Below are 23,690 nucleotides of genomic sequence, written 5' to 3'. Positions count from 1 at the left end.
GAGACTCAAGTGGCCTCCAGATCTGTGGGACAAAAGTCGGAGGGAGATTTGTGTATGAGAGAGAAGGAAAGGGGCCGTGGGGAGGGGGGGCTTTGACAATGAACTTGAGACAAACTTCATTAGCATGCAGGCCTGCTGTCTGTCACTTTGAGCTCAGACAGAGTTCCCATGCAGGCCAGGAAGAGTGGGAGGGAGAGAAGGGGAGGGGCTGTGAGTGGGGGTGAAAGACAAGAGCCCCCCACCACCATTGTACCGCTGGGGCCTCACCTTCCACCAAATATTAAACCCTAGCCCTGGAAACCAACCTCCAAATCGTTCTCTAAGAACAAGATAATTTATCTCCCACTTTGAGCCTGTGGTTCCACCCCTCCTGTCTAGACATCCAAGAGCTGGTGGCCCCAGTCCCCAGTCCAGGTCTCAGCCTTTATCTCCCGGTGGCCCGCTTATTCCTTCACAACCAAGATCTAAATTTGTGATTAATCCAGTTGGTTGGGCTAGGTGCCTGGGGAGCCTTGGGGAAGGAGGGACTGAGCACCCCAACCTCAAGTGGCAAAGGGTGTCTTCTACAAGTCCCCATCAGCTCCACTCTCCACGCGCCCCACACACATTCAATCACAGCCTCAAGTTCAAAAGTGAATTAAAACTCAAAGAAGCCTGGGGACAGGGACAAGGGTACTTCTGTCATTCATTCTCTTCCCCTGCTTCCTTGGGGACAAGGGTGGCCTGGAGGAACAATAGTGTCCCCTGGCCCCTTCTTCCTGCATTGGGTTAGAAAAGGCAGCAGAAAGCAGTGGGGATGACAAAGACACACACACACACACACACACACACACACACACACCAGGCTTGAGAAGGGAGGAGGAGGAGGCGTCTCTGGCTGGATGCACAGACTGTTATTTTGGTGGTGGGCATGGTCCCAGATAGGGGCAGCGTCCCCCTTTTTCCTGGCTTTCCAGGGAGAGCAGCAAGAGAAAGAAAGAAGCAAACGAAATTCCTGAATGGATAAGAGATGCTACGTCAGCGGTACTGGAGCCGCATCCTCCACTCCACGAGAAGAGAAGAGCTAGGAGAGACCAGCGGGCGGGCGGTAGCTGTGGCGAGTGGCCTCTCCGTGCGGCACAGAGGCAAGGTAAGTAGACACTGGGGTCCAGGGAAGGACCGAGCCCTGGCAGGCATCTGGGCTGGGCTTGAAGGGTGATACCCTAGGAAAACGAGTCAAGACATCCAAACCTAGCCTTCCTCCTGGCTAATGGAGGCTAGTATCACAGAAAGAAAAGCTGGTAAAGACTGGGGGGCGGGGGGGTCCATAAAAAGGAAGCAGGCGACAAGGAGACGTGAGTGCGTGGAATTGGCCTCTTGCTCACCGGGTTTCACTCCTCCCTCCCGGGCACCCAGGGCATCCATCGGGAGCTGGAAGCAAGGGCTCTGCCCGAGGCCAGAGGCCCCTGATCCCTCTCCCTTACCCAGCCCCTGTCAGCCCAGAGCTCAGTAAATTAGTCAATGAGATTGGGGGTGGGAGGGTGGGGAGGGTCACAGTGCTACTGATCCTATTAATCCGCCCCTCCCTTCGCTCCCCCAGACATGGCCAACATCTTAATGCAGCGGAGGGAGGCTGGAAGGAGAGCCGACACCAGGGAAGAGGGAAATGGCTCTGACTCGGGACTCTTGGGCCTCTCCCCTGGTCTGCCTTATTCCTCTCTGTCCCAGAGACTGGGTTTTAGGAGAAGAACAAGTCTGGGGGGACTTTGGGGTGAGGGGAAACATCCCATGTTTCTAGGAAAGTGGAACCGAGAATTGGGAGTGGGTGGGAACCATTTTACAGAATTTATATTAATTTCATTCTCCTTCACCGTGTTCCCACGAGCGGAAAGGGAGCGAGGGGCAGACTTGGGCTGGGGGAGCCTCTGATTCAGCTTCCTTCACATTTACCCTAACATGGTTGTTCTGTCTTGGAGTGGATTTTGTTTTTTGTTTTAATTTTTTAAAGAGTACCAGGATGCAAGGAAGAGGCCATCGCTCTTCTGCCCTGAGTCCCCACCTACACTGTAATTTGGCACACAGTCTGTAATTATGTGGAACAGGAGAGATTGGAACAGAAGAGACCAGTCCTGGTGCCCCAGAGGTTAGGTTCCTAGGAGGGGCTGAGGCTGTCAGCAGCCATACATTTGCACACACATGTCCCATGTACACTGGGTTGGCTTCTTACAGTTGCCTGGGCACTGTGAGCCTGGGGTGTCTGGGCAGCAATAGGGACCCCTGAGCTCTCTTTGAATCAGGTCAAAGAAGTGGGAGGCTCTCCCCTGCTGTAGCACCTGTCTTCTCTCAGGTCAGTTGATGGGAGAGGAGGGTCCTCTTTGATAATTGTTTCCGACTGGGGCCCCACACACAACCAATGAAGGGGTGGTGTAGTGGGGCTGGGGCTGGGGCTGGGGCTGGGGCTGCAGAGGAGCTGGGTCATTTGAGCATTGAGTGTGGGAAGTGGGGAAGAGGTTTGCAGAACACTCCTAGAAAGCCAGCTTGGGTGGAAGGCCCATTCCTACTCCTCAGCTCCCCCTCCCCCCAAATTCTTCTGCATTTAATTTCTCCCTGACTTAAATAATAAAATAATCAACGTGGAATTTCATTAGAGTGTTTTTTAGGAGTTACCTATGTTGTTCCCCAAACCCTAAATTTAATCTGAATATAAAAAATTAGAAAAACACTGTGAAATGTGTGTGGAACCCTCACGGAACATTAAATAATAGGCAGTGCTTTGTATTCATGCCTTTTGTGTACATGAAGAGAAGAGCACTGATACCCATGGCATGTCTTTTTGGATCCTAAAAGATACAAGGATTTAAAGACAGAAACGGGGCAGGGGAAGGAAGGGAGGAAATGTGATCGCAGAGATCATAGTATCCATCATTATTGATTTTTAAGATGAGGTATTGAACTTTTTTGATCCTCTTGCCTCAGTTTATGGAATGCTGGCATTACAGGTGTGTCCCACCAGGCCTAGCTATGATTGAGAATATCTTTGATGCACACAGCACTTAACAGTTTATAGGGCAGACAGAAAGATAGCCCTGGCCCAGGTTCTCCGTTCCACCTATGCATGCACTGTGATAGCCCAAGAAATCTGAGAGGAAAGGGTAGTTGGCTTTAGCTTGCTGTGAGAGAGTCCTCCAGGTGGGTTTAACTCAGGTACTGGGCCTGGAGGATTCGGTGGAGGTGTGGAGGCATGGTGATGAGATCAAGGTAGTGAGACCAGAGTCACTGTCCAGAACTAATTGAGAGACCTGGCAGGGTATCTGACCAGTCTTTTGTTGAGCTAGCTGGGCAGGCTTGAGCTCCGAGGATCAAACTGGGGAGCAATGGGAGAATTCTGGAGAGAGACTGCTGATGGAGGGAAGAGAACCGAGCCCTAACCTCTGTATCCTTCCCTCCACAGAAGCAGCCATCCATCCAGAAGCAGCCTCCGTGTTCCATTTGTCCGGATGTCATCGTAGGTGGCCGGCATCTCTGGCTTTGGGGTATTTATTTCCTTCCTTGCTTTGATGGTGGTGTGGGTGGGGGAGGAGAAAAGGGAAGCTTTCCCTGTTCCACCCCAGCTCTCCACCCCACTCGCTGTCTCTTCTAGGCTCCAGCCTTTGATTTTGGTCCATTTTGTAGTAAGAACTGCATTGTCAAAGCTAAGAAGCAATGCAAACAACATAGCCTGGGGACAAAAGGCCACCCTGTGTCTGATTCGGTGCAGAGAGGAAAGCGCCCTCCCTCTTCTTCCACAGCTTCCTGGGGACGAGATAGGGGTCTTTGACTCTGGGGAAGTGGTTGAGAAAGGTTTGAGAAAGGGACAGAGATAGCTAAGGGGGTTTCAGGTGATCCAGGAGAGCAGTATAGATTGGGATGGATGGGGTGGGGGGAGCTGGGTCCTTAAGTCGCTGAGTGGGTACGTGAGCACCTTTAAGCATTGGGAGATAATGCTGCTTGCCTTGTCCATGAATTTACCACTGAATGTGTCTGAGTTTATGGGTGTGAGAGTGCATGCCTGTGATTGAGTATGGGTGTGCTTTACACACACGCTTTTGACCAGAGAAGAGCTTATGGGAAACATGGATGACTAAGCTGGTGCCTGGCTATCTTGGTCACCATGTCTCATTTTCCTACAATGTAGGACTGGGGCAATAGGCATGTGAGTCCATGGGGAGCAGACCAGGAGGAGCTGGGGAGACTGAAAATGCTCCCACTTCCAGGAAGGGCGTGTCTCAGGGGCCACCTCCTCTAAATGGAGTCTCCAGGCATCCTAACCTCATCTGTGCATCGCTAACTGCTGTTACTTTTATTTGTCCCAATGCTATACACATTGCAGGCATTCAGTGACAGAATACTGTTTAATAGTAGCCACAGTAATTAGTAGCACAGTAATTCTGTTGCAGAGATAAGCACACCCCCAGATAAAGCTCTTTAAGGCAAATCCACCTTGCAAACAAGGGGAAACTATGTTTTTATTTTACTCTCTAAGCATTGGTCCCTTATGCACTGCTTTACTATTTCAGGAAAGTGCTTGACTGCCAAAGTTTACATAGCGTCTCAAAAGGTCCCATCCAGACAGCATAACTGAACCTGTGCTTCTGTCTCTGTAGGCCCTTCAGACTCAGAGACAAAAGGTGGGCAGCTGTATTGAGAGGGGACTTTGGCTTTGGTTGTAGCTGTGCCTCGAGGCTTAGGTGCTTGCCTAGTATGTATTGAGCCCTGGGTTTGATCCCAGGAACCCCCAAAGGATGAAGGCTCCTGAAACACCCACAGACCCCTATTAGCACAAACAAAGAGTTGAAATGTCCTCCCAAGAAGTGGTCACAGTGAGAGCCACAGGCCACCAGAGAGTAGACTGCTTTGTGCTGGAGGAGACAGAAAGGGCTCTGCTCTTTAGGAGACTGAGGCTGGTGAGCCAATCCAGCCCTCTGGACTCTTGTGCCCAGCGTGAGTCCTGCAGACTTGCTGCATCTATTGCTGTTCTCTGTTGTCTCCTCTGACACAAACACATTTCTCAAAGATTCTGCATGAACCTTCCCTACTTTTTTGGTTTGTGGAGGAAGAATACATCAGGAAGAAAAAAAAAAAAACTTGTCCTTGAGGGCTACTTTTGAAGGGGTTTCTTATTTAAAACTGGAAGAACATAATTTATACTCACACTGATTCCAGTTAAAAGGAGCAGAAGGTCCTCTGCTTCTCTCTGTGCATAGCGAGGTCCCATTTACACTGGGCGAAGGTGTCATTCACCTGCACCCCTAAAGGATCAATGGGGATGCCAGCTTGTCCTGTGAACCCAGACAAAATTTGCTTCCCCGGCGGCGGCGACTGGACAGAGGAGGGCATTCTAACATGCAGGGGGCTGTTCTTCTGTGGGTTATCTTCTTGATTTGGATGCTGTTAAACTGAAGTGCCCCTAAAAAGCTCAAAGTCAATATAAGAGGTGGCAGGACTTTATTCTGTATCTGCTGTGTGGGGAACAATTTTTAGCACCCAGCAAAGTGTGTTCATTTCTTCCTTTAGGTTAATTTTTGAGAAAGTCCAGTTGAGTCTGAATTTGGTCATTAGGAATATGGGGTGGGAGTGTACATCGGACAAGGAAATCTTTGTGTACTCTCCCCTTCCCAACAAAAATACAGCAGTGCCTGAGAGGAAAAGTTTGACTGGTCCAGCTGCCTCCTACCTCAAGGCTTGCAGGACTCCAGGGCAGGGGGTTCCTGGAGAGGGCAGGGAGTGGTAAAACTTGGTGAGACGGAAGGGAAACATCTTACTTCAGCTAGGGCTCTCTTTTCCAAGGCTGGCTCTGACCTCCAAACTTTTTGATGTTGGGAAGGGAGGGAGAGGGGACAAAGGTACTTCAGGGGTTTGAAAGCAGTTTTGTGGGAAGAGCAAACCAATGCTCTTAGGAAGCTAGGTCAGCACGTGGAGAGGAGTTTAGTGCGCATGGTCACATGTGTGTCAGGCATCCTTGAAAGGGCATGAGGTGGCATGAAGGGCATGAAGGAGCATGCAGAGAATGGGTCACAGGCTTGTGGGCATGGTGGAGAAATGTAGTCAAGGGCTTAACCCGGGTTGATCTAGGAATTGTATTTAGCGCCATGCCCAGAGGGAAGGTTGCCTAGAGAACATCTGGGGGGAAGAAACCCCTCTTTCTGCGGGTGTACTGGAGCTCCCAGAGCTCCCAAGCCCTCTGGGCACACGGTTCTGAGCTGTAGGGGGGTGAAGGAGACAGTTTAGGGTGTGCCCTTTTCTCTACCCCACCATTGAACATGGCTTAGTTCTGGCAAATCATCCAAGCTGCCAAAGCTTCTAGAACACCTCTCCCCCAGCTGGTTTTGGTGGTGCATACAGGATCATAATCTCAGCATTTGGGAGGCTGGAGGCAAGAAGATCAAATTTTCAAAGCTGGTCTGTGCTAAAGTAAGTTCAAGGCTAGCCTGAGCAGCTTAGCGAGACCCCATCACAGAATAAAAAGTAAAAGAGGTAGGGCTTAGGGGCAGTAAAAGAGGTCTGGGGTAGTGGGGCTTGCCTGGCCTATAAGAGGCCCTGGGCTTAACCCTCAGTACTTAAATTAATTAACGAGCCTCTCTCAGAAAAGAGCATTAAAACAACATAGAGGTTTGAAAAGAAAGAAAAGAAAAATAAGAAAAGAAAAGAGAGATTAAAAACAAACAAACAAACAAATAAATAAATTCTGGCTAAACCTGGTCTTGAGAATGCCCCAAGACATGGAGAGATACGACTATTTGCTTGCTATCATCCTTCTTGTAGGGAAACATCTTGTGGGTTTTATCTCATCTCAAGCTGGCCCCACCCACAGCCATGCAGCCAGCATTAATAGCAATGAACATTCAGACATACTCTGTTTTGGGTGAGAAGTACTAAATTAAACCTACTAGCCACCACCTTCCATCTAAGCAAGATAAGCAGTCCACAGGTCTGGCTTTGTCTTGGGCTATTCACAGGACTAGCAGATAGACAGACCCAATGGTTAAAGTGATAGTCCCCTAAATGGACTGCTGGTGACTCCGTGTTTAGGGGTCCCTGGTTACAGGAACTGGCTGGTTTAATCTGACCAGCAGGATTTAGGTATCTCAGCCAGTTTTATAGAAGGGACCCAGCAGAGGGTAAGTAGGAGGATGAAGGGACCCTCACTGGCACACAGAGCAGCTCCTGGAGCCCATGGTTGCTCTGAGAATTTCGATGTACCTAGAACCCAGATGCTGCCCAACAGCAACTGGCTACTTACTCCCCGGTGCTTTTCTGCTTCTGCTTCTTCAGTGGAGAAAAGGACCTTTCTGGCTGGACTGGATTGAGAGCCAGGTGGAGGAAGTTGAGGAAGGGGACAGAGCTTTGCCTGAAAGGCATCTTCCTTGGGGAACCGAACCCAGAGCTGGCACTGCATGCCTGGGAGCCTGGAGGAACATGGGTAGAAGGAGAGACCTATGAAAGGTCTCCAGGACTTGGTCAAATTCTGAGTCTCAAAAGCAGCTAGGATTCTGTGGTTATCTTGATGCTACAGATAGGGTCAAGGAACATTCCCCTGAAATGCAGAAAAGAGGGCCCCCTTTGCTCGCCCATTGTCTCATAGCAGGAGACTCAAACTGCACAATCTTCCCTACCGTGTTTTGAGTTGAAAACCTTGAACAAAAGAGACCCTTGCCTCTCCTAAATATTAGGATCACAGTTTGGGAGGAATTAGAACTCAAAAAGACTCTAACGGTGGGGTGGGAGGGGTCAGAGATAGAGTCTCCAGTCGCATTCCGCATCCCTGCCTCAACCTCCCGGTGCTGAGATTACAGATCTCTTCTCTTTGAGGGAATTTTGCCCTATTTCTTTTCTTTTTTTTTTTTTTTTTTTTGCGCGCTGGTCTTGGTGCAATGTACGGTAGAGCCCGAATGGAAAATGTAAGATCGACAAGAAGAGCGAGGGTGGCCATCAGAACCGCAATTGGCAATGAATTATAGACGTGGCAGGCGGGTTGTAGATGAGGCAGCAAAAGACTGAGGATTGGCATAAAGACATTGGATCCCATTCTCTGGGGGAGGGGCACCCCAATTGCACGTCTTGGACTGGCCTGGGGAGGGAGGGGGCCGGGCATGGAAAAGCTGGGAGGAGGGTATGGGGGGGGGGGGGAAGAAACGAGGCAGTGACGTCAGACCAGGTATAGCCAATCAGGGGCTGACCTGAGGAAGGAGTGTGAAGGGATGAATGAAAAGTCCGGAGCCTGAGAGCGCCCCCGCCAGAGCAGCGGCCAAGGCTGAGGAGGGAGCTGGGACTCGAGACCCTGCTCCACCCTGCCGGCTCCCGCTCGGCCCCATTGCCTGGCAAGCCCCGGCATCTTCGACCCACGTCCGTGGCGCTGCCTGGGTAGGAACGCGCCTGAAGACCGCGCAGGACACTACCACTGAGCATCCTGGGTTTGATGTAAGTGGCCTGACCCGCGTGGGGCACGAGGTGGGGAAAGCGCCTCAGAGTCCAGCGCGCGCGTCCGCCACCTGCGACCACGGAGCTCCACACCCTCTGCACGGTCCCTGGACCTCCTTCCAGTGGGTTCAGTCCAGATCGCCCCCTCCAGCCACTAAGGGCATCTCTCACTCCGACCCCCAGTGGCATTTTTCACATCTCTGAATGATTTCGGCTGCGTTTTGCACAAAACCGGCTCCCGCGCGGTTCCGTAGGTCCAGGGCTCGGCTCACCTGCCTGGCCACCCTCTGCCCTAACCCGCAGCCCCACGTCCTGACTGCTCGCCCGTTTCTCTCTGGGTGGGATCTTTGCCCTTGGGAGAGTCGCTGGGGAGTCTCGAGATCACCCTCCACCCCGCCGCCAGCCACAGGCTTCCCTCTGGGCCTCGGGGTTCCCCAGTGCTGGGGTTCCCGTACGGGGCTTCGTGGCCACTCCCCTGCAGTCGGTAGCTCGGAGCAGCTCTGCGAGCTCGGCTCTGCCGCACCCACGCGGAGCTCACACTCGACCTTCCAGAGAAGGGTGTGGACACCGTGGGAGGTTGGGGAGGCCTCGGCCTAGGCTTCTGCGGTCTTCCCGGGTGGCACGAAGGCCCTGAAGCCTTTCCACGAGCACCGGCGGAACCCTGCTTCTGCACGGAGGAGGAGGGAGTGGGAAATGGGCGGTCAGGCTTGGGGCCGTTTGGTTTCAGCCTAGATTCCCGACCTCAGAACCGTCGGCGGTAGCATCCTTTCCTCGCCTTTTTGAGGTCTCGTCGTGCTAGTGCGTGAGGTCCAGGATCCCATCTCTTCGCCTCCACACCACGCGCGTCCCCCATCCGCCGTCGAGCGACTCGAGACTGCGGAGGTCCAGGCGGTGGCCGGGAGGCTGCGTGGAAGAGGAGGAGGCGGCCAGGAGGCGGGGTTGGTTGTTATCTTTGGTTATCTAGCTGTATGAGTGGTGTGGAGTCTTCATAAAGCTAGATAACCGAAAGTAAAAATAACCCCATACACTGCGCAGAGGGCCTGGAACGCTGGTGGTGGCCGAGCTGCAGGAGGGAGAGCCTCGCCAGGCGTGCCTGGAGGCTGGAGGGCTGGGGGAGGGGGAGACGTCGCCTTCAGAGGTTGCTCAGCCCGAGCCACCTCGCGATCCCCACCCGCGACCTGCCCACCTGGGAAGAAAGCAAGAAGCCGCTTTGGGGTCGCCTCTGGAGGCCTAGTCAAAATGGAGCAGTCTGGGCCTCAGTCCGGAGAAGCCGCTCCCGGGAGAGACAGAGCCCTTGGTTGAGGGTTGGGGGGAAAGTGCAAGCATCCCTCTCCCGGTCTGGACTCAACCCGGGAGCAACGGCGGGTGGCTGGTGTGAGCAGCTTCCCTCTGGCTCTTCGAAGCGACTGGTGGAGTTTGAGGTTCGTAGGATGTCTCTAGAAAGCTGGTTTTTGCTTTGGTGGTTTCTCTGAAGCCCTTCAGCTTTACTGGGAGTCAAGATTGCCCAGGTGGGAACAGGTCTAGGAGCGGGGAAGGCTTAAAAACCAACACACACATCGAACTTATTAGGGAGAATGGCGATGCAGAAACAAAGTAACCACAAGGGCAAGGGCCAGAGTGGCCAGAGACCCTTTTACCCCACAGGAATTCTGGGACACTGGGGCGCAGGTTCTTTGCTTTCACTTTGGCCTTCAGGACCAGAGCTAAGTCTAACGGAACTCTCTCTGGCTGCTTTGTCATTAGTGGCTAAAGGTGTAGAGTTGGGGTGGGGGCTTTAGAGCATCCCACCTTCCGGTCCTAACCTCACTCTTGGAAATCGGGTCCCAAAGGAACAAATGGCCTCAAGGAGCTCGGTGGAGCTCAAACACAAAGGAATGTGTAGCTGTGCTGCCCAGAGAAAGCAAAGAATTAGAGAGATTAATTGGGGCTCCTGTAAAAAGAATCTATTTATCTTGCCTGACCTAAATATTTTAGTGAAAGAGGGTTTCTACAACTGAGAAGATGGTCTAACAAACATGGCCAGAGCTAGGAATCCCCTTCTGCTCTCATGGCCCTCAGCCGAACTTGACCAGCTGGCACTTGGAGACCTGGGCTGTACCGACTAATAAGAGGCAGAAAACTGGGCAAAATGTCATCACCCAGACTCCGCTGGTTCTTATAAATTTAAAATTTCCTCCCGGGACCTGATTTTACAGTTAGAAGATAATGATTCAATTTTGTATTACATGGGGGGAAATATTGGCGAATCCAAATTCAAATTCTGGGACTTCAGGGAATCTATTGCCTGTGTGTGTCTTCTTTAGCAGTAAGGGGAGGGAGAGACCTCTTAAATTCCAGAAGCTTGGAATTTGTTTTATTTTGGTGGGGGTGGTGGGGATGAAGCTTAAGTCAAGGAGAAAAGGAACTGGGTCTAGGCTGGGACTAATGGTCTGGCCACAGCCTGTTTTCTTTTTCCACCATCTAACGCTGCTTGAGAGATGCCATGTGATCCCATGTTACACAGGCACAAGTGAGCAGCTGACATTACTCACTGACTTGACACTCAAGGCTCCTTCCATTTACTCTGTCTTGGAGAAAGTGACACTGCCCCCCCCCAAGGGAGCCAACTGGGAAAGTAGAAAGAAGGGAAGACTCTCTGTTATTGGGAATTTGCATGGACAGAGGAGGGGCATCAATAAAATTAGCTTCCTTATCGTTACCATCTTTAATGTTTCCTGTATAGTGTCTTCACAGTAAATTCCAGGACAGCCAGGGCTACACAGCCCTCTATCATAGCACAGGCCTATAATCTGAGCAGAGGAGGAAGGATCAAGAATTCAAAGTCATCCTTGTCTACACAGCAAGTTCTTGGGCATCCTAGAGTCCCCCTACACACACACACACACACACACACCCCACATATTCCCAGGAACACTTTGAGCCTCACTTGCTAACCACAATAGTTTTATATTATTGTTTCCCATGGGCACATTGGATCACAGGCTCTTCAAAAGAGAGTAGAAGGCTTTAGGGAAAGGAGGAATAGAGGCTAGGAGGTTAGGCTGCGAAGGGTTCCTGTCTTCTTTAGGTGCACACTGGCTGTGTATGTGTATGGTACTCAGCAGGGCAGCAGGTGCCCTTTGTGAAGTCCATGTGCCTAAGGGTGAAGAGAGGGAGGCAGCCTGTGTGGATTGGTATAAGGTTGTGTGGTGAGCTAAGAAACTCAGCTGGGACACCGGGGATGCTAGGATGTGGCCAGGCAAAACCACAGAAAAGAGCTGGGGTTTATTAAATGAGGACATCACAGTGATACCAAAATCTCCTCCTCTTCCTCCTCCTCCTCCCCCTCCTCTCCTTTGTTTTAATTATTTATTTATTTTGTGTCTGTGGTTATATATTTGTAGGTCAGAGGACAATTTGTGAGAGCCTGTTCACTCCTTTAACCCTGTGGGTTCAGGAGATGGAAATTAAATGTCAGGTTTGGTGGCAAACACCTTTATCCAGAGATATCTCCATGGATCTCTCCTTTTTTTTTTTTTATTGAGAAAGTGTTGCCCAGGCTTCCGTGGAACTGATGACAATTCTCCTGCCTCAGCCTCCCAAGTGCTGAACTTCCCCTCTTTATATCATATAGCACCCTCCCTACCCAGTTAAACTGTGTAGGAGAACTCCTTTGGTCTGAGTTCATGTTTTGTCCACTTGAGAAGCCTCCTTTGTTTAAAAACTGCCATTTCTATTCTTCAGTCTGCTACACACACCAGACTTACTGGAAACCAATTTCACATCTGGTTTCAAAGATGTCTGTCTCTGCATGTGTGTTTTGCCTGCATATGTCTATGCACCATATAGATAATGCCCTCCAAGGCAAGAAGAGGGTGCTGGATTGCCCTAGAACTGGGGTCACAGATGTTTGTGGATGTTGAGAATTGAAAACTGGGTCAGTACAGCCAGTGTACTTAACCACTGAGCATCTCTCCAGCCCCTCAGCTGGTTCTGTGACCCACGTATTTCAAGCCCTTGCCCTATGTCCTTTTGCAGGGCTCCCAGTCTATGCAGCTGAAGGCAGCTTTCTTGCAAATATTCCACTCCAGTTTTGCATGAATCCAACCCCCACCCCGTCTAGGCATCGAAAAGGTCTTATTGAGCCAGGCATGCTGGATTGGTGCATGCCTTTAGTCCCAGCACTTTTGAGGCAGAGGCAGGTAGATCTCTGTGTGTTTCAGGACAGCAAGACCTACATAGTGAGACCCTGCTCTTAAGAGAAAGAGAGAGAGAGAGAGAGAGAGAGAGAGAGAGAGAGAGAGAGAGAGAGAGAGAGAGAGAGAGAGAGAAGGAGGAAGGAAGGAAGGAAGGAAGGAAGGAAGGAAGGAAGGAAAGGGAGAAAGGGAGGAAGGAAGGAAGGAAGGAAGGAAGGAAGGAAGGAAGGAAGGAAGGAAGGAAGGAAGGAAGGAAGGAATCTAAGAAAAGGGACTAGGTTTTGTTTTGGAATCCTGGTCTCAGGCATGTCACTTACACATTACATCTGAGTGAGTTTCCAATGTTGTTCTGTGTAGCAAAGGATGCTCTACACACCATGTGGTGACACCCACAGGGAGGCATTCCTTCACTACAGAGGATTGAAGGCTACCCTTTGGGGTGTTTGTAACCAAGGAACTGTAACCCTTTAAAGAAGGACTGAGGAGGGTCCCCTTGGTGAGCCTGCCTAGGGAAGAGCTGGGGTCTGTGGATCATTGTTCATAGTCATCCTGCACCCACACCTCTCTTCATCAGATTTTTTGGGGCACAGTTTCACTTTTAACTCAGATTGACCTAGAACCCTCAAAGTAGCCAGGCCTGGCCTCTAACTGATGGCGATCCTCCTGCCTCAATCCTCCAAGGCTTACAGTCATGCCTGGCTTTGTGCTCTTTCTTCTAAGAACATGTGTGGCTGGTTACATAATGTGTAAGTGATAGTTACAACCCTCTGCCATTCAATATCTAGATTTTAGAGTTTCTAAAAGCAGGAGCTGGGCTTAGTGAGTCATGCCTATAACCTCAATACTCAGGAGGCAGAGGCAGGAGGGTCCAGACGTCAAGGTCAGCTTGTTCACACTGAGATCTTGCCTAAGAAAATAATTTTTAAAAGACTTCACAAAAGAGGAGATGGGGAGATTGTACCAACAGGCAAGATGGGCCAACTCCCCCCAGGAGGTGAGTGAATTTAGGTTAATGGTGGTTTCAAATGACTGCAGGGGAGGAGAAAACAAACTGGGAGAACAAACATTTGGGATTTGAGGAGAAGGGGGGATAGGGTTATGAAAGGAAGGTTGAGTGTGCTTTTAACTGAAGACAGAGGTGAGAAAAAAGGGAGGCTCCTTGCCACCCAGGCTTTGCCAAGGCTAGAGTGACACCCCTCCTCCTGCCCTAATCCCCCATTAAGGCAGCTCTGAGCTTGTTATGACAGCGGCTGAAGGCGCTTGAATTGCTGTTTGCGGTGCCTACTAATTGGACTGAAGGGCTGGAGTCTGGACACTGAAAGGGACCATTGTCGCTGTTTGCCTTCCACGGCTGCCTCCCTGGGACCCTCTGGTTGAGGGGAGTCGCATAACCGCAGGTCGTGGCACCCATGCTCTGTGACCATGCAAGGGTACCCTGTGGGAACACTGCACATCATTGTCTTGTCTGGGGTGAGTTTCCACAGCCCAGAAGAGGCAAGCCTGACACCAGACTAAGCCTCTCTTCCCTGTCCTTCCCTTCCTCCAGCAGTTCAAGCACCTCTTCTTATCCACATACATCCTGCGGAGCCAGTGCTCCCAGGCTTGGTTACACACCAAAGCCGCCCTTCACCCCCATACAGATGTTTGGGCTTGGTCCAGCCCCCAAAAAAACTCAGAGAGGAAATGAAGCTTTGGAGTCTGTACCAACAGGTACACTATCCTGTCTGTGCTCAGGACACAATCTCACCTTCCCAAGCCCCTGCTCTATTTATAATGCCTTTGTTCATCTTTATTACTAAATTACTTGAAGAGCCCTTAGTATTTAGAATGGAATGTAAAGGTCCATCTTTGACTTCAGTCTTGCTCTTCCCTAAGGCCAAAAGCACTGGCTCAGGCTCACAGGAGCCTGTGGCTTTTCCAAATGAATCCAGTGGAGAACTGAGCTCATCTGAGTCCCCTGAACATCCTGGGACTAAGGGTGGGGAGTGCAGGATTCATAGACTCCAGCACCCTCCCTTCCAGGAGCAGGAGACTTCCTTCAAAATCGTCTTTTCCCTTTCCTTACTGTATCCAAATGTTTCTGCTTCTCTTCCCTCCAGCTTCTCCCCAGGGCGGGTGGGTGCTCCACCCTCCCGCCCACTCTCTGAGGACACGAGAACCATGGTATCCAGCACCACGGACAGCTCCCAGCGGTGAGTGAGCCAGCTGACCCCTGTAGGAAAATGGTAGTTTTGTCTATTCCAGGCAGACATCCAGATCTGATGAGGCATGGCTGCCCCGGGATTACTGGGCTCGGACGGGAGCAGTGGTAGGAAGGATCCTATGTAAGTCATGTGAGACATAGAATGTTCAGATCAACTGAAGCTGAAACAAGCCTTTGGCATCATATATAACCCAGAAAGGGACACAGCTGGTGAGTGAACTCCTGAATCCAGCCTAGCCTTTTCTGCACTGATTTCTCCTTTATGAATCTCCTTGCCCAATTCTGGCAGGAGTTTCACATGGGATGTTACACACAAAAGGACAAGATATATGACTGGGAATGTGAAGTATCCCTAAGAAGCAGGGAAAGGTGGAACTGACTGCTCTCACCGTCTGAGAAGGCTTTCAAGGGAAAGTCCTGAAGAAGGCATGGGGAAGGCTTACCTAGCAGAAAAGGCAAGGGAGCCACCATCTGCCAGGGTATAGAGGCCAGTGGATGGCCCCAGGAGTCTCTGGAGGCCAGCAGGAGGCATGCAGACTGGACTGGGGCCTGGGAAAGGCCCTTCTGTGTGCCCACGCTTGCTCCCCCTACACCATGAGTCTAGAGACAAAGGGACCACTCTCTCACATTTGACACTGCCATCTCCGGCTGGCAGTGCCAGGTGGCAGGGGCATCAGGGGGTGTCAATCCATTATCCACTCCCAGCCCCTAAGTCCTCTGGGGCTGAATGTTGGGGAGGTGGGTGTTCTACGCTATGTTGCCATAGTAACCACCCCAACCCCCAACCCCAAAGCACACAAAAAGATAGCTCTCACCCCCACCTCTAGGAGAAACCTGGGTCTGCCTGGGAATCTTCCCTTGAGAATCCTCCTCTCTAATGCACAGCCATGCCATTCTTGTGCCTGCACCACCCTCAGCACCCGGCGCCAAAGACCCATAGGGCAGTGAGGCTGGTACGTTCAGTATCCAGGCATGTAGAGGGGGCATCCATCCCTTCTAGTTAACCCCTCTCTCCTCAAGCTCTCCTTCACTACAGCCAACGCCATCCTAGGACTCCCCAACTGAAGCAGTGGGCTATGTTGGGACCCCGGCCTTCTGCTTTTTCCCAGAAATAGACACCTGCTACCTTTAGCAAACCTCCAGGCTGTGGGAACTGCAAGGAGGAGGGAGCCATTCCTGACACCCTCCATCTGTACCCTCGCCATTACTCATTAGGCATTCTGCCCCCTCCTTCCGCTCGTTAAGCCTTATTTGCATATATTTGCATAATACAGTTCATTTGCATTGCAGGAGGCTCATGGTAGAAGCCAGGGAAAAAAGAGGTGGGGGGGGGGGGAGGTGGAGAAGAGAAAAAGGGAGAGATTTTGTTTTCATCAAAGTGTGGGGGGAGAGCTGGGGGGGGAGGCAGGAAGAGGATGGAAATAAAACTCATACTACTTTCTTTCTTCCCTCCCGCCCTCTCTCCCGAGTTGGACTGAAATGCCAAAGAGAGGTGCCAAGGGTCTGCCTTTTCTGTCCTTTTTTTTGTCTTGCTTCCTCCGGCCTTGGCTCTTCAGTCAGGGGGCCCCCCACCTTGTTGGAATCAGGCTTCAGAAAGAAAGCTGGGTAGGATGTGAGGCTGTGAGAATGGAAACATAGGAAGGGAAGAGGGAAGCCGCCATCTTAGGTAGCTAGTGTTTATAAAATGGCCGCTTCTGAGAGATGTGGGCTGAGTGCCAGCCAGGGTGGTGGGCACGAAGGAGAATGACAACAGAAGGAAGGGTTTCCCAGCTGACCAAGAACAAACCTGAATATCACTATTATGGGATTAGAAAGTGAGGTGGACGCGGGAGGCAGGGGAGAAGAGGGGTCTCCCAGAAGAGTTCTAGGGTTCAGCATCTAAGCAGGGTGGTAGAAGCCTCATCCCTGCGTACAGATCCCAGAGGACTCAAGGCTATGTCAAAGGTGCAGAAGAATCGAGTTGGAAAGACCAGCAGGAGACAGTCAGAGTAAGGTATGGTCAGGCGGGATCATCTGCCAGCTGGAGGTCTCAGGACTGTGGGAAACCATGTATACTAGCAGTATATTCTCTGGCCCAGCCGGCCACTCCTATCTTCATGACGCTTATGAAACTGTGCCTTCTCTAAGGCCATTCACAGCCTCTCAACTGGGCCATCCTTCTTGGCCCTCTGTGCATAATTTCATGCTTATTTGATCCCCCCAACCTCTGCACTGGCCCGGCTTCTTGTGTTATATCCTAAACAACTTGTTCTTGGTTTTATCCACTCAGTTCTCTGGATCAGCCAGCTTCACACAGAAGTGACAGCACTCCTGAAATCCCCGCTTAGTCACTTTTGTAACTTCAACCTCTGCTAAAGGTAGACACTCTATAGACCAAGCCTTGAGCTCAAAGATCCACCTGCCTCTGCCCCCTGCCCCCCTCCACCTCCCCACGAGTGCGAGGACTAAAGGTGTGAACCACCACCACCACCACCACCCAGCTCCCTCGTTTTCTTAACATTGATCTATTTATAACTAGAGTGAGCAAAGCAATGGTGGTGCACAACTTTAATCCCAGCACTCAGGAGGCAGAGGCAGGCAGATCTGTGATTTCGAGGCCAGCCTGGTCTACGATCTGAGTTCCAGGACAGTCAGGGATACACAGAGAAACCCTGTCTCAAAAAGAAAATCAAACAACCCCTCACAGAGCTACACCTTATCCACTGCCCAATGTCCTGCCATTGGCTCCCAGACCAGAGCCTAGAGCCTGAAATGGTCATATGCTCAGGCCCCATTGCAAAGGACAGTGGGAAGGCACCTGCTTGTCTAACCTCTGGGGTGGCAAAGCTCTGGAGGGAATCCTTCTTAGGCTGCTGCCTAAGCAGCGAGCAGAGGTGCTCGCTGGTGTGGGCTGTGCTCACTCTGGTTTTCTTTCCTCTAAACTTGTAGGCCCCCAGGTTCAAGCTTTTAATTTTCAGGTTTGCATATCTATAAGTGTCTCCGTGTATCCATGTGGACCACACGTATGCCTGGTGCCTATGGAAATGAGAAGAAAGCATTGAATCCCCTCAAAAAGTGTTCTTAACCCCTGAGCCATCTCTCCAGCCCCAGGTTCAAATCCTGAGCACCGTCTGAACTAGTCCTGTGTCCAAGACAGTATCATCAAACCCTGTCCTTCCTGCCTTGTGTCAGCTCACACTTTTTCTTACATCTGTATGTTGATGCTTAGCAGGTTCCTTGAATGCTTGGTTTATGTGCCTGGCTGGAGGAGACACCCATGGCCTTGCAGAGGGAGCGATCTGGTGGGAAAGCAGACAAAACCCACCCCAGGCCCGTGGTTTCCCTGCAACAAGCCCAGTGGCTTTCTGGAGGACACTTTTCCTGGAGGAAGTGATTCAAGGTATTCAGGGGTCTGGGTAGGGGAAATATCAAGGAAGTAAGAAAGAACATGGTATATTTGGGGACTTGCCTGACCCTCAAAAGAAGTGGAGCCTTAGATACTGAAGCTGAGAAACTGGCTTAATGGCCTGGGGTTTAAGGAAGTCAGCCATGAGCTAGCTCAGAGATGCTAGGGCGTGGCACCTGGCTGAGTGGTGCTGCGTAATGTGTAGGAGGCTCACATGTATGCAACCTACTGGCTTTTCACATTAAAAGCAAAAAGGTTCGAAGAAGTTAAGTACTGCAAGGCCGATTGGTACTAGAATGGAGACCGGGAGGAAGTTCTACTTAGAAACTTTCTGGAAGAAGAAAGGGGATAGTGAGAGCAAGGAGAGAGAGCCAGGGCTTAGTCTGAGGGGATTCTGTGAGAGCAACTGAGGTAGGGAGAAGAGGCCATGCGCACTGGTCCCGAGGCTGCAATGTAAGCAACATGCCAAGCTTTACACAAAGGCTTCTCTGTAAGTGGCCTTGGCAGTGGCTGTCAGGTGAGAGGACTTAGCTCTCAGGGCCTTCAGGGCATTGGGGGTAGGGCTGGAGGTGGCCTTAGACTTTCAGCAGGTCCACATCAAAAGAAAGACTCTAGGCCTGGCTAGAACTCCCACAGAGGCTGTATAGAGCTGGTTCCTGGCCAGGCTCCTGCCTGCTGCCCAGTCAGGCCGCCAGGTCTAGGCCCAGCCTCTGCCCACCTCCTATTCTTCCAGCTGTGCCTCCTGGGCCTTCTAGCATCTCCTTTTTCAGCCCACACAGCCCTCCCAGGTTGTGGGTCTGATCTCTCTGGGCCCCAGCAAGCGAGTGAGCGAGTACCACAGGGAACCTCTTACACCGAAGACTAAGACTGTATTGGGAAGGAGAGAAACCACTGACCAGAAGCAAAAAGGTGTCTCGGGAGGAGGGGGTCACTGTTTCAAGCACTCTGCTCTCCATCTTCTTCAGCACAAGTTCTTGGTGGCCTCATTTCACGGTCTCTTCCTGCTGATCAGCAGTGGGCAGAGACCACCTCCCTCATCGCCGCTTTGGGTTTGGACTGTTTTAAACAGTAGAGTGACTGTCGATGGCTCAGTCTACAGGGAGGAGAACAAAAGACAGGGTCAGGGCTGGGCAGACTGGACAGGGTAAGATTCTGGCTCCCCTCACTTGCTAGTTGGAGGAATGGGGAGGCCAGTTATTAGTGCCTTTGGGCCCTGACCTTTATAGTCCTTCGTAGGGTGGTGTGCAAATGTCCAGTGTCCAGTGCTGAATGCTGAGGGATCCAGTAAGAGGAGGTGGCTAGAACTGGAGGGACAGTTTCCCAGAAGCCTAGGCTTTGGGATGGCAGCTGGGGAGAGCAGAGTCACTCCAGGCTCTTATCTAATGACTGGAGCTGTCTGGGTCTCAGGTCTAAGGTCTTATAGGGCATCTGGTTGGTATTAGTGCTACATTCTGCTGAGGCTATCGCCCACATTGCCTACAGCTGACTATGTTCCTTCCCTCTCTCCGTTTTCTCCAGAGCAGCATACGCCAGGCTCTATGGAATGTTGGGTGAGCTGCTTGAGGACCTCCAAGGCCTGTCCCACAGTCTTCCAGCCTCCGACTCTCCGGCCCTCAGTGTGGTCAGCAGTGAGCTACTTTTGGATCCCTGAGCCCGTGGTCCAGGGAGACTCTGAACATGGAGATCTTTTGTCATGACATGGTTGTCTCTTGTTGTGCAAGCAAGAGTCAGGGGACAAATGACATTGGCTTTAGCCCCCTGCCAGCAGTACCAGGGCCTCCAGGACGGGAGGGAAGGACCAGGCTGAGGCTGGCATATGGGAGAGAGCGTGAGTGCGCTGGCGTTTCACCTGCTAGGGCTGCCTTCTGCTGGGCTGTCCATCTGGCACCAGCTGGCATACCAGCTCCGCCCCCACAGCCAACCAGACTCCTTCGGCTGTTGCTATGACAATTGGCTGCCATCTTGGTACTCAGGGCACTACCGTCTCTCTGACTTTTCCTGTGGGGCTCTTGAGGGACAAAAAACAGATCCTCAATTTTTCATATCAGAGCCAGGCAGTGGTGGCACACACCTTTAAACCCAACACTCAGGAAGCAGAGGCAGGTGGGTCTCTGTGAGTTTGAGGCGAGCCTGATCTATAGAGCAAGTTCTGGGACAGCCAGGACTATTTAAAAAAAAATGTCTCAAAAAAAATTCATCTCAGTATCCAGTTTTGGAATAAGGCCAGGCAGGAGGGCTGACACTGAAGTCCCAGCACTCGGATGTCTGGCCAGAAGGGCGGTGACTTTGAGGCCAGCCTGGGGGCAGAGAGTGAAGCCCTGGTCTCAAAAACAAACCAAATTTTTGGGTATGATGACCCGTGCTTTTATTCCCAGCCTTTGAGAGACAGAGGTAGGAGGATCGTTATGAGTTCAATACCAGCCTGGTCCACATAGCAAGTTTCAGGCCAGCTAGGGCTACATAGTGAAACCCCATCTCAAACAAAATAAAGGCTAATGAATTAATCAGCATGGCTAGCTCAGTTGGTAGAGTGCTTCTCTAGCATGCGCAGGGCCATGGGTTCTACCCCCAGTACTGCACAGACTGTGTTTGGTGGCGCGTGCGTGCGTGCGTGTAATCCCAGCCCTCTGGAGGCTGAGGCAGATGAGCCGCTACAATTTTGAGGCCTGTTCGGGGTTGTATTATGAGTTCCAGGACATCCTGGGCTCTATCTCCACGAAACATAAAATGGCAACAGTCAAAATAGGCCACTAGGTCCGGCTCCATGCTATGCTCTCTGTACTCTGCATCTAGGAAGGAATCAGTGAGATAGAGTTGAAGGAGTGCAGATCCTGTTTCTGGGTTGGGACTGTGGCTCAGGGTTAGGGTGGGGGAGCTGATCCTGTTTCCTGCTTCTGACAGACTTTTCTTCACTCCATCAGGAAGTCCCACTGGTTTTGTTTTTTGTTTGTTTGGTTTTGTTTTTTTGTTTTTGTTTTTGTTTTTTTTCTCATTCCTGTCTTGGGAGCTTTCCCCAACCATGATAGTGAAGATGGGCGGAGCTGTCACACCAGCTGTTAGCCTGCCTTGGCTGAGAGGCTAGGAGATGAGGAGGGAGCGACCACCCAGCTTCAGTCATTTTAAAGTAGTTCCTGACCCTAGGAGAAGGGAAATGGAGATGAAGACTCAATTGACTTGGTATGAAGTTTAAATGCCCCTTCGAGACTCGGGGGTTGAGGACGGTGAGATTGGCTCAGTGGATAGATTCACTTGCCTCTATGCCTGACAACCCAAGTTAATATCCTCTACCCACACATGGAAGGAAAGAACTGATTTCCAAAAGTTGTCCTCTGACCTCCACACAGAGACCATGGCCTGTGCACCACCCCCCGAAAATGTAATATATTTTTTAAAAAGACATGGGGACTTCCATTCAATGTCTCCCAATGTTTGGGGATTTCCTTTCCTTATTCCCTTACTCCCTGTCGGTACCCTAGAGGAGGCAGAGTGAGTCTAACTACGGAGAGGGCATCCTCTAGGTTGTCTGGTGGAACATTCAGGACTCCTGGGAAGGCTCCAACTGGTCCCCGAGAGTCCCAGTTTCCTCTATCACACAACAGAAGGTGGGGAATGGCTGCCGTGGTTGGAAGAGCGCATTGGTGCTGAGGGGGCCAGCTGGTTGAGAAGCAGGTGGAGAGGGAAAGGACCCTGCTTAAGAGGGGGCTGGGTGGGAAGGCTGGGTAATTTATGATATCATTGTTCCCGCCCCTCTTCCCAGCCCCCTGCCACTTTACTGTTGCTAGGAGATCCTGGCTGGCCCTGTCAAATGGAAAACTCCTCCTCAGCCAGAGTAGGCCCTACCCTGAGTCACATCAGACCCTGAAACACACCAGTGTCTCCTATGAATCCATTCAGGTTCAGCCAGCTTGGGTGTGGGGCTACCTGACTGAGCAAGTGTGTGTGTGTGTGTGTGTGTGTGTGTGTGTGTGTGTGTGTGTGTATGAGGATATGGAGGGAGCCAGGAGGCTAGGAGATAGACTTTGGGGATGGAGGAACACTCTGAGGGCCTGCAGGTGACCCTGGGAACCAAGCCTGGGAAGAACCCAAGTTAATAATGCAATCCTTATCTTAGAGAGAGTGAGCTTTCAGCAGACTGATCGAACACACAGGCTTCTCAGCCCACTCCCTCCAGTCAAGGTTAAGGCCTGGCAAAGGTGGGGGAAGAGAAGCTGAGGAGAAAAAGGCTGAGGAGATCCCAGGCACAGGAAGGTGACTGTGAGTAGAGTTGGGTGGCCCAGGGATGTGGCTGAGATCCCCTCTTCCTTCTGGAGTTCTCGTAGACAGTAAGGCTGAAGAGAAGCTTGGTACAGGAACTTCAAAGGTTTCTCAAGCTGCAGGTCATGGCTACCTGTGTTTCTTAGTACTGGCCTTGACTTGGCTACCACAGGCTTTTGTCTCAGTTTATCTGCCCTGGCTGAAACCCAAATGATCCTGTCTCCAGCTCCATAAGAGCAATCAGAGGTCCCCCAAAGTCTCTGTCTGCTCCCTAGAGTCATGGGCTGCTTCTTGTTCTGTGCGCCACACAGGCTTCCCTCCCTCCCAGTGCTGATTTCCTGTGGACCAGATTCCAGCACAGTGAAGGGCCAGAGCTCAGGGAACAGACCCAGCAGCACAGCAAGTCTCCAAGGGAAGCTCTAGCAGTCTCCAGGGGCTGAAGGCAGGACTGGGGAAATGGCTAACCAGGCTGCAGAAGTCAAACGCTCCCAGTCGGCTGTCCAGCAGGCATCTGCCTTCCTAGCCAAGTTTCCTGGGCTCCTGCCACAGATCTAAGCCTCATCCTGACATCCTGCCCTCTGTGCTCTGGGATGGCCCAGGGGAGATGCTTAGCCTTGGCTTCTTGTCTGCTGGTGGAGGGGACACACACCCTTTCTGGACCACAGGTAACTTTTCTTCTGTCTGCTCCTAACAGATCTCCAGAGTACTTTTATTCATAAGTATGTGTTGAATGTCAGTGTGCATATTGTGTATATATGTTTGAGTATGTTATCTTGTGAGTATAAGCGTGCATACATGTTTGAGTGTGTATCTGAGAGATCGTGTGTGTGTGTGTGTGTGGTGTCTTGATATAGGGTCCTGTTGTGTAGTTCAGGCTGGCCTTGAACTCAGAGCACTCCTCCTATGACTCCCCTATGCTGGGATAACAGGCCTTTTCCCCACACTTGACAATTTCTCTTTACAGACCAAAAAGAAGACCTGACGTCATCTTGAGCACCCACCCCTGCCATGCAGAGTGTGTTTGCAGACTGCCAACGGGCTGGCTCCGGCCAGCAGAAGTGAACAGAGGTGGAGGTTCAGCCTGACAGCTTCTCTCCAAAGCCATGGAGAGAGAACCTTACCACCCCCACCACCCAGCTACTTCCAGCAAGTTGTCCAGCCTGATCCCTCTATTTCCCCTGTTGTCTCTTAGCTGGCTCCCCGAGACCCACCCCATCTCCAATAAAGAACATTGCAT

The 23,690-nt window shown here is 51.4% G+C and overlaps 1 protein-coding gene across 8 annotated transcripts; it reads left to right on the top strand.

Moving 5' to 3' along the window:
- Window positions 1-346: 346 nt before the first annotated feature.
- On the top strand, window positions 347-23,690 carry LOC147005605 (uncharacterized). 8 transcript variants are annotated; one of them, XM_085835767.1, is made up of 8 exons: window positions 347-672; window positions 957-1,129; window positions 3,431-3,512; window positions 14,711-14,803; window positions 18,023-18,193; window positions 19,718-19,820; window positions 22,765-23,118; window positions 23,418-23,690. In XM_085835767.1, the coding sequence occupies exons 2-7, from the start codon at window positions 1,010-1,012 to the stop codon at window positions 22,874-22,876; spliced, it is 681 nt and encodes a 226-aa protein (XP_085691893.1). In that variant the 5' UTR covers window positions 347-672; window positions 957-1,009; the 3' UTR covers window positions 22,877-23,118; window positions 23,418-23,690. The 8 variants fall into 8 exon arrangements, 4 of the variants coding, with proteins under 4 accessions (XP_085691893.1, XP_085691892.1, XP_085691894.1 ...); XR_015046711.1 differs by adding an exon at window positions 13,835-14,081 and having other exon boundaries at window positions 353-1,129; window positions 18,026-18,193; window positions 19,718-21,376; XM_085835766.1 differs by having other exon boundaries at window positions 347-1,129.

This window comes from Mus caroli, unplaced genomic scaffold (genome assembly GCF_978045245.1).
Source record: "Mus caroli unplaced genomic scaffold, Mus_caroli_1 scaffold_3, whole genome shotgun sequence".
Classification (NCBI taxonomy): Eukaryota; Metazoa; Chordata; class Mammalia; order Rodentia; family Muridae; genus Mus; species Mus caroli.
The sequence above is the reverse complement of the archived record's forward strand: the minus strand, read 5'-3'. Positions and strand labels throughout refer to the sequence as shown.